The sequence below is a fragment of the Nelumbo lutea genome, chromosome 6 (genome assembly GCF_056320005.1).
Source record: "Nelumbo lutea isolate HS-2025 chromosome 6, American lotus-T2T, whole genome shotgun sequence".
Taxonomy (NCBI): Eukaryota; Viridiplantae; Streptophyta; class Magnoliopsida; order Proteales; family Nelumbonaceae; genus Nelumbo; species Nelumbo lutea.
In genome coordinates, this window is record NC_142689.1 from 20,143,244 (window position 1) to 20,154,387 (window position 11,144).

The 11,144-nt window shown below is 38.3% G+C and overlaps 1 protein-coding gene across 1 annotated transcript; it reads left to right on the forward strand.

Moving 5' to 3' along the window:
* The first annotated feature begins 817 nt into the window (after positions 1 to 817).
* Positions 818 to 2,542, forward strand: LOC148847792 (uncharacterized). The gene is made up of 2 exons (XM_088951442.1): positions 818 to 1,378; positions 1,445 to 2,542. The coding sequence occupies exons 1-2, from the start codon at positions 1,012 to 1,014 to the stop codon at positions 2,449 to 2,451; spliced, it is 1,374 nt and encodes a 457-aa protein (XP_088807568.1). The 5' UTR covers positions 818 to 1,011; the 3' UTR covers positions 2,452 to 2,542.
* Positions 2,543 to 11,144: the final 8,602 nt, after the last annotated feature.

Here is an 11,144-nt window from a genome sequence, read left to right on the forward strand (position 1 = left end):
TATTATTGGCATTTTTGGTTTTTCACCAAACATGGCTTTATTACTTTTCATGTGGGCCTATCTTGCATTTTGCAATACCAGAATCTACTGCATGAGAGCCCTCTGCCCTCCCCAAACGGGCACTAAATAAGGCGTGGACGGGTAAAATCTACCCTAAAAGTCACAAGATATAAACATAACTCAGCATCCACGGCGCTAAATTAAGAGGCTCAATGCTGCTTCTATGACCAAAATTGCTTGATTACCCTCTCTTAGAATTTTGCTCTACTGGACCTCCAACAATTAGCCTTTCAGCAATTTGCTTACAAACAGGTTCTTACACCTTCACAGTGACACTTCTACTATTTGTTAGGCACTAAATGACTAAGCTTGAAGGTTAAGTCCCCATCCAGTCCACCCCATGAAAGACCTCAAATAGCCACAGCCAACATTGGTTATGGCCCTTAACACTGTGGCCTACAACATATCGATCTGACTGTACAGTATGCCTTCCTGATGACCAAACAGTAGGGATGTACACAAACATTGTTTCTACTAATTTGACACATCAGAGATTGCTCATTTAAAATAAACAAATAAGTAGAACTCTTTAACTAAAAAAAAAATGTCTTTTGACTTTCACAAACAATAGAAATGGAAAAGGAGAGAGAAATCACATTCTAGAGAGAAAAAAAAAACACAAGCAAATCAATAAAGTAAAAGCAAAAGGAGGCAGAAGGGGCCCATCTGATTCTATAAAGTAGTAAAAAGTGAGTAAATTGGGTCACAGGAATTAAGGCGGGCTTCTCTTTTGAATGGCAAGCCAGTAGAGAAAAGTGAGGAACCCACGTACCCAACATCTCCCCAAGTGCCTAACCAACCGTCCCCTAACCGCTACGCTTCATCCTTCACTTTAATTTCAAACCCTCCCTTTCAGCCCAGACTCTCTCTGCTTCTTTCTCTTCCTTTTCTCTCTTTTCTCTGCCTCAGAAATCAAACGACAGAGAAATTTGATCTTTTCTCTGCAAAAAGATGAAATGGGGAAGAAAGAAATCCAACCCATCAGCCTCTTCTTCGTCATCTTCCTCCTCATCCTCTCGCCTTTCCTCTCTGTCACAGGTCTTCCCCATATCTTGGCTTTCAAAGTTCAAGCAAATGAGTGGCCAAGCAGAACCTCAACCTGATAAAACCAAGCTCAAAAACAAACCCAATTCATCGCCTGTGAGTTCCTCGCTGTCTTTTAATTCTAGGCCTACTCAATTCCACAACAGGGCTTCCTCCTTGTCACCACTGGAGATCCATGAAGGGAGGATGAGCAGGAGGTCAAGAATGCTTAGCGAGATGGAAGGTGACGATACTTTCTGGAGACTTTCGTTCAGAAAAGAGAGCTCCTTTGAAGGTAAGAAGAATACTGGTCTTCTGAAACCTGTTCTCTATGATTCTGATGAGGAACTTGAATATCCAGTCTCTAGTAGGCCTGGTTGTAAATCAACAACTACTCCAATGGCGAAAGAAGAACCCCAGAAGTTCACCGACAAGGACTCGAATGGTCGAAAGATGAGAGAGTCGCCTGCAGAAATGAAGATCGTGCCGGAAAGACAGGATTGTCGAGTTGAGACCAAAGTCGAAAAACCAGAGAAGATTGTCTCCAAAGATAAGCCAGTTAGAGATGGAAGATTGAGAAAAGCAAGCCCAAGAATTTTGGCCGAAAAGCAGCCTCCAGTTCTTTCCATAGAATCACTGGAAGATAAGCAGAGGTGTTTGAGTATACAGAGCACGTTGGATTTGGAACCAGTAAGAACAATTCGAACAACCGAAGATGAGTTTCAGTGTTTTCCGGTTAAGGGATCCAGGAAGTCTCACTACATTTCTTCCTCAAATGCAAGGAACACTGATCCAAGCACAGAAGAAGAGAATTCTGCACATTCATCTGTTAATTCAGAAAGAATAGATCAGAGTCTCGCCGAAGACTCGGATTTGGAGTGGAAAACAGCCAAAGAGTTAAAAATTAAGGAGTTATTATCCAAAACCGAGAAGCAGAGAAGATCTCTTTACATAAGCAGAGAATCACAGAGAAGAAGAACGAGACAGAGGTGCAAAGTCAGAGTTTGTTCTCCTAGAACACCTTCAAAGGTTGAAACTTGCAGAATAAGAGCTCTTGAAGAAATGAAGGCCAAGCAGAGAGCAAGGGCAATTGCCAAGGAAAGAAAAGTGGAGGGAAGAACAGGTTTAGAGAGCTTTGCAGTTGCGAAATGTTCCTTGGATCCTCAGAAGGACTTCAGAGAGTCAATGGTGGAGATGATCGTGCAGAACCATATGCGGCAGCCGGAAGAGCTTGAGAACCTCTTGGCCTGCTACCTGTCTTTGAATTCTGATGAATACCATGATCTCATTGTCAAGGTGTTCCGGCAGGTCTGGTTCGATATGAACCAGTTCTGTTCCAGCCCTGAACTACAGAGAGATCACTGTTAACATGATTAATTAAGGCCTAATCAATGACAAGGGAAAGCTCTATAATGCCTCTGTAAATATTATTATATTCTTAAATTATTGCTTTTCGGTATCTTTTAGCTTCTAATGTTTGATTACTAGTTCCAAATATTTGAATCAATCAGGTTTGGTTTCATCAGAGGATCTAGATTTATTCCAATGTGGGCCGTGTATGATCCTGATTGATGAAATATATGGGCCATGTAAGATCCTGATTGATGAATATATGGGCCATATAAGATCCTGATTGATTAATATATGGGTCATTTGAGAATTGAGATCCAGATTGATACATTTAAGCCCCTGTAGGATGTAGGCTGTAGGCTGTAGGCTGTAGAGCCTTTGAATTTGTAATCAGTTCACCTAACTGAAGAGAATAATAATAGATTTTTGCTGGCAATATCCCAAGCCAAACTAAACGGACTTGTCTGGTTAAGCAATATTTAACATTTTTTTTTGCTTTCTGACTCGGAATTTGATGTGAAGCTTAAAGGGTTTAATTAAAGTATTCTCCTCCCAAAGACCCGGTTTGTGGGTCCTTGAAAACATCTCTCAATGCAAATGCAACCAAATAGTTGACTTATTTGCACTGACTCAATATTAAGGAGATAAAAATTAGATTTGAAATTGAGCATAGAGTGAGAGCATCAAATCTTGGACTGGAATGAAAGGAGTGAACCAACTGCTTTGTAAACGTTGTCGTATAAACCAGTTTTATCAGACTCAGACTGGACTGGATGGTTGGGCTGTCAGAATTTTAAGCTTATTGTGATAAAAGTCTTCAAAAATAATCCAAAACTAGTTGATTTTTATTTGTTTTTTGTATTTTTTTTATTGGAGCAGCTCAAATGATCGAACCGGATGCTTCAACCATTCAGTCTGTGACCCAGTGACCAAAATGGTTTGCGCCCGGTCCGAGTTTGAAAACATTGGTCTAAATCAGATGGGCCTTTAAATGTCACTAGGACAGGATTATGAGAGGCTTCAAACAGGGTCTCTTCTAGTTTCTTTTACTGCTGGCAGCTTCAAACTCAGGCTGAGTTACGGAGTTTTATCAACAGGGCTTCCAATCTAAGAATGGAAGAGGAAATGTCATCCCACCTTCAGATAGATACTATTTTGAACATTTGCTAATATTCTCATCCTTCAAATAGTAAATGACACATTGAACTGATTTGCAAAATGTCTTACCAACCTTTCTCTGAACCTCCAACCAACACCCTGAGAAACCCACCACCCACTTTACCATTGACTAATTAAACCAGACATCCCTCTAGGCTCTAGGGACTTCACTTCATACTTAGTGGGTCATTTATTGACAATTGGAGTAATATTCTTGGGACCCACATGCTAATCTTGCTTCACCAATCGCCACATAAGAGCCAATAAAGATTCATTAATTATGGTCCATTTGTTTAATCACAAGATGGTCTGCATCAAGGCCAAGTTGCTGAATAAGTTAGGCTCTAAATCTCTGGTGGGCTAACCACTTCTCTTCCACTACTTAATATGAATTGACCTTGTAAATCTCTGCTATATTAGTATTTTATATTCTGCTGGCAGAAAGTTAATGTAGTTATAGATTTTCTGGACCAAACAAAAGTTTCCGCCCTCGGTATAATCAATGTAGTTTATTTTTCCAAGGGGGGTCAGCTCATGTCCACCGTCCAGTGATTATCAATAAAAATTTTGTTTTCTTTTGAAAAAATAATAATTTTTTCAGACTCCAGGACTCTAATGCTTAATGCTTAGCCAATTGGACTAAGCTCCTCTTACCTCACTTAAGGGGTAGAGCACATATTCCTTTTCTTTTCATGGGCCATCTCTCAGAAATTAAGCTGCATCCACTAAACAATGAGAATGAGGTATCTAAGATTTCTTTCTCCTTGGTGAAACTCATAGGTTGGTTTCAACTAGAATGATTAATTCAATGAGAATGAGGCACTGTAGTCTCTGATATGTGGAAGAAAGTAAGTGCATGCCGTTGGTTGAACTGGTGAACTGGCGACTCAGTGACACTATTTGGGTCTCCTTTTTTTTACGGTTGTTATTTACTGGCAGAATGATCTACCCAACAGTTGAACCATTAAAGCAGTGACCCAATGAACTCTTTGGGTTTTGGTCCGGTCCAAGCCTGACAACATTGTTTGAAGTGCCATTTAAGCATAAGGTTTTCAATATTATGGTAGCACAAGCTGGGATTATGATTGGTGTTCTTAAAAGTAAGGGAAAGTAAAATATTATTCCTACTAAAATAAGCAAATTATTGTGGAAAAGTAAGTGACATTAGAGCATTCAGGTTCTGATTATATTAATCAAATTATCAACACTCTTTTAGGTATATCATATTAAATTTTTATTTAATTAAACCCATGAGATTTGAAATATTTGTACCTGCAAATCATATTTTTCTTGCCAAACCCTCTCCACTGAACCATCTAGGCCTATAAATCCCCCTAACACCACTTAGTAGGTTCAATTCAAAGTAATGATATATACTGTACAATATAATGAGTTTTGAGGGTTCTCGATACACTAAATATAAGGATTTATGACAAATGGCCAATATTCAAAGGTTAATACCCTTCTCAGAAATTCAAAACTTGAAAACTGAGACAACTTCAATCCATGAATATTGCCCCTTTAAAGTCTAAACTGCGCGATTGCACATGTCAAATGCTCATTAGTGCTTCCCTTCTACCCATTTAGCATTAAGCCCTACTTTCCAACTCATGGGTTTCCCTTGTGAATGAGTTGCTAAAACTCATCAAACACTTACTAGCCCATTTTGGTATATTTGATCCACTTGATCAAGAATATTCAATTTGGGTGGAGGATGTCTCATTTCCATCATCAGCCATGGCTGTTGTTAACAAGATGAAACAATCCTTTTGCACTGAAATCAATCAAGAAAAGTCATCCAGTGCTAGAATTTGGTAATTTTGTTGATAGGATCATCCAAAGATGAAAACTTGGTCTGTGCTGTATGCTTTTTGTTTGAAGAAAAGCCATGAGATGAGAGAACATGTATTTCAGAGAGAGTGCCTGGATAAATGGGTGGATCAGGGGTAAAGTACATGCCCCTTCTGCAGGTCTAATCTTCTGCCTACACAGAGAGACGAGGAATGAAGGAGATTCATGGATGGTAGAAATTTTAAGGATGAGGATTTGTGTGTGGATTGAATCTAGTTTAGAAATTAAACCACCGTGAACATGTGCAAAAATTCATTTCCATCAAGTGCATTCCTATCTGTCTCCCTACTGGTTTGGTAGATAGCAATTATGATTTCAGCTGTAACCAGCTTCCAAATGGAATTAGAAAAAGTGAAGGAATCCAGAATATTTTATTTAACTTTAGTCCAATCCATCATTTCTCATACATGGCTCCACATGACAGCATCTTCCAGTGGAGAAAGAAGGGTCGTCGACCGTACTTGAACTTTGAACTTTGAGGCATTCCTTCAAACATCTATCCGCCAAACCTGGAGGGACCTGATCTGGCGAATTCCCTATTTCCCTGTATTAGAAACAAAGAGTAATGACTAATTATCACTCTCAGACATCAACGTGAGCATGCATGTGTCCTTTGCCCTTGTCTATGATGGAAAAATCAGGCTTGGCAACAATTGCTAGGACACTAGGAGATGCATTTGGCAACAATTGATCTTCACGGTGAATACTATTAATAGGCATGGCCAACACAGAAGGTTCCCTCGCTCTAGAATATGGACAATTCCGATCGACCACAAGAATTCTCCACTCGACACCTTTAGCAGAAAAAGATGGACACATCCAGCTAATTAACCTAATTGAGGTCAATTAATTCACCAGTTGAGGATAGGGTAGGATGCACGTGAGGCCCACTAACCATCCCCCAGATAACCTGCAGTTTTATGGATTTCATCATTTGAATGGTGTTGATTAGACTTATTCATGGATCGGGCTTGGGATCTAATTTTGCACTGTTGGTTTTGGGCTTTTAGCAAAAGTTAAGTCTAAACCCGGCCCATAAACAAGTCTAAATGCTGATTGCTGAGTGACCATCTCTCTCTCATGCGTGGGAACAGAGAACAAGAGAACAGGGTGCACCTGAGGTCTGCTGACCTTACCACTTGTTATGCAGGATTGATGCCATGCCTCTTTTCAAGGGATGCCAAATGGCCTTCCAAACAACTAGATCGTCGGTCTAAATGATAACCATCTCAACTGTAGGGTAAAGAAGAAGAGAGAAGAACATGAAAAGTTTAAATAACCTAATTTATTAGAAAACTGATTATTAAAACCAGTATTTTTAAAACTGGATCGGAAGACGTTTCACCCTAAAATTGTCTTTTGGCTAAAAAAACTGTTGATTTGGTCAGCGAACAGTTGATCCAGGTGATCTTACTGTCGAATCATTGACCCAAACAATGATTTGTTCAGACTGAACAGTCAGACCGTTCAACCTCGAAATTGGATCCAAAACAATTCCCTGTCCTGTCCGGTTTTAAAAACCTTGATCATTACTTGTTGAGTGAATCAGTGAAATGTGCAATTTCACGTGCAAAAGAGATGTACCACAAATGAAGAGAGAGAAAAAATAAATGGATTAATTTTTTTACAAGATAGATTAGACATAAAGTCATAATATTATTATTATTATTATTATTATTTGGAGAGGTGGGTAGAGGAAAAATTCTGCTCAGTACAGGCATTTGTCTTAATCAACAGAATTACAAGTTGATTTTTAACTCTCTTAATTTTCAATAGATTTAAAATCTTTATATCCCTAAAGTGGTTCTGAAATAATTATTTAGCTTTGAGAAATGAAAAATTTTCTCTCTTTTATCCTTGGGAATAATAGGGTTGAAGTGAAAAGTTGGTGCAATTCTGCAATAGGTGGACAATGGGAATAATGAAACTAGGGTGGCCTAGGTCTACGGTCAATATTGTAGATGGAGGCACGGAGCACATACTACGCTCATTAGGTTGAATCTTATCTGTTATTGTCATTGTTATTGAATTTATTATGGAGCAGTTTTTCAAAATTCATTTGCATAAGAGCTAATCATTCTATTTGTATTTGAGTTTAGAATAATAAGGTTTAAATTATTGGTAGCGGTGGAAATGTGGGTCATCTAAATATGGAAATATTATAAATATTATAGATGTAATAGAGTGTTATAAAAACATGTGAAAATATAGAATGATATTTTATAAAGAAAAATATCTATGATGCTACCGGCATATCTTTCCACGTGGTGAAAGAGATCTTACCCTTTAATTATATTCGGCCACGTGGCAACAAAAACGCTTTATAGCACCTTGACAATACATGTGGCAGGACCTTGCTTAAAGGCACCTCGCCATCTCAACTTACAAAGCTACCTCGTCAAATCAGTTTACAGGTCTGGAGCATACGTTCGATCTGGTCACATACTCACATTACGCTTTCGACCTATTCATCTAACCCGGACAGCGGGACAGCCTGCAAACTAAGGAACCTCTCCGACTTCATTACACCTCCCACCTACGTGACTGAGTTCTCTTTTCTCTTCATCCACACAGAACGGCCGGTTCGAGGCATACGTGAGTTTGAAGGATAAAAGCCCGTTTCCCCTACTTCGTGGGGAAGCGGATAAAGATAGCTGCCGTGACGTATGGATTATATCTCATAAACGACGGACACATCCATCTACTGCTCAAACCAAATGAGCCGACCGCCTAACTTGCCCCTCTTTGTCACGTTTTAGTGGAGCCTTGAGGTCTATATAAGGGTAAGCCTCCACCCTCCAAAGATACGCATATGCATACTGACTGATTCCTCTTTGCACATTTTCTACCACCTCGGAGAGTTGAGTAATTTACTTATGTGTCGGAGTTCCTCCCTTGCCCAGAGATATCCACTCACTAAGACCAAAACCAATCCTAGAACCGATCCTTACAAGATAGATTACAAAACAACCAAACTGGCCCATACGTGTAGCCCTAGTTAAGGATGCAAAAAGTTTGATACACCATTCTATTAGGTAGACGATAATAGCCAGTTTATTTGTGATCACCATGCAATACTTCCAACAGGTGTGTATGGATCCCCTGCAATGACTGTGAAGCAAACCTCCCACGTCTTAATCCATGTTCTAGCTCCAGAATCGTCTTAATTGCAATTCACACTTGGCACACGAGAGGGGAAACAACATCAAATGGAACCGGATTTGAGCCCATCTAATAGACCCGTTTGCATCAATTCAAATTTTAGTGAGTGGTCAATAAAGTGAATATAAAAAACTACAATTGATATTTGCTAGAGTCCTTTCTGATACAAGAAATATGAGTTGGGGTGTTGATATCGGGGTCTCGTAATGTCTCCTTTTGGTTCAGTTTGTATGCATTGCCAATTTCCTTTGCATTAGTGTAAATGCATGAGAGCAAGGTTCGAAATATTGATACGCCTGATATGCCAATAAGGGCGTATCAGGCAGTATTGGTATTGTTTTCTATTTATTATTATTTTTTTTTCAAATCTGATTCAGGGGGCGGTTTAAGGTTTCTCCACCCCTGAATCAGTCAAAACCCCAATACACCCTTTGTAGGGGGATGTCGGGGTGCTCCCAATACGATACGTATTGATCGATACGTAACAATTATTCGAACCTTGCATGAAAGTGCAAATAAACTGAATGTAAATTTTGGTCTCTTCGTGGTTTTGCCACTGCTCCTCACGCTCATTTGCTGCCTGCTCTGCCCCACCCCCAATTCTTAGGGTGTTCATCAAAAACCAAAAGACTGAATTGAACCAATGAAACCAAACTGAAAAATCTGGCCACTTGGCACCCCTCCTGGAGGCACAAAATCAAACCCGTGAAACTACAAGCTCTTTGTGGTTTTGCCAGTGCTCCTCACTCTCACTTGCAGCCTGCTCTGCCCCACCCCCAATTCCGATGAAACCAAACTAAAAAATATGGTTAACCAAATTGACTGGCCCAATTTTGGATTCAATGTTTTGGAAAACCAAAGGTATTGATTCGATTTTGGTTAACCAATATGAAAACTGGCAGTTAATCAAACTGACCGATATACAATCACATATATATATATATATATATTATAATATATTATCAATAATATATAATTACACAATATAAATATTCAAAATGCATGTAATATAAGAAAAGAAGCAACATGGCGTGGTCCCAACTTTATATGAAAAAGAATTGATGCAAAAGGAAGGCAGTGCAAATTTTGCATCAGTTTTGGGATTGCACTGCTAGTAAAAAAATGCAAATGAGACAAAAATTACAAATTTTGTACCAAATAAAAGTGCAAATCATAGTTACAAATGCAAAATTGAACTGGATGCAAAATTTGTATCCATTTCAGATTTGCACTGCAAACAAACAGAGCCTCTAACAAGTAACAAGGTCTCTGAATCCAAATCCACTATGATGCAGAACTGATATGCGGGAACCACAAGGGCAATAATATATATATATATATATATATATATATCAAACAGTTGGTTCAAATTGAGAACCAACAATCGAGTTATGGGTAGGTGGAGCTAGGATTTTTAGGGGTGGACTGAATCCTACGCGTGGATTGGTGCCAAATTCACAGGCAAGATGCAGTTTATAGGGGGGCTACTAGTAGACTAGGAGGGGGCTGCAATTTCAGATTTCTGAGGCCGATTGCAGTCCACTTATCCTGTTTCTAAAAGTACTAGGGTTAAATGTTACAAAAAGCATAATGGGGGCCAAGTGTCAACCCCCTAAATGTAGGGAGTGTCTGAAATTTACTCTAAATTTTAATTCAAAACCCTCTCTCTCTCTCTCTCTCTCTCTCTCTCTCTCTCTCTATATATATATATATATATATATATATATATATATATATATATATATATAAAGCGATTAGGTCCCATGTCAGAAACCCTTTCCTTCTCCCATTCCCCCTTATCTCTTCTCTCCTTAAACCTCTCTCTTTTCTCCCTTACCCCTTTTTATGTGTATATACTAAAATTAATATTTAGTGTATTTTCAGTAATTATTTATTGTATTTGTAATAAATATATTTTAACAATTATGTATAAATCTATTTTTGTTTTGTTATTTAACAAAAATTGTTCAATAATTATTGGAGGTTAAAATATTATTGTTTAACTTTTAAATTTAATTTATTGTACTTATTGGATTTATTGTATTTTTGTTATAATTTATTGATTTGTATTTGTTGGAGATTAAACTATTATTGGATATTACACTATCTATTGACTAATTTAATATACTTTTAGTACTTATTGTGCTTTCATAATTATTGTATTCATTGTATATTTACTAGCTATCTGTTATATTTTCATTATAAATTTATTTTCAAAAATTGTTTATTTTCACTATAAATTCTCAATAGTTATTAGAGATTAAACTATTGGTATTTATTAGATATTAGACTATTAATTTAGCTAAAATTAAAAGTGCTCATGGGTCATTTCGATTCGGTTGAAGGCTATTTGGCCAACTAAACCAACTTAGTTTGGTTGGGGAGTTGGTCACCCAAAACTAGATGTTCATGGGCTGGGTAGCCCAACGGGTTGACCCGACTCGACCCATTATAAATCGGGCTTGGTCAACATTTTAAGCCCACAGGCTTAGGCTTGGCCTTTAAACATCAGGCCTGACTATTTTTCGGACTGGCCTTAG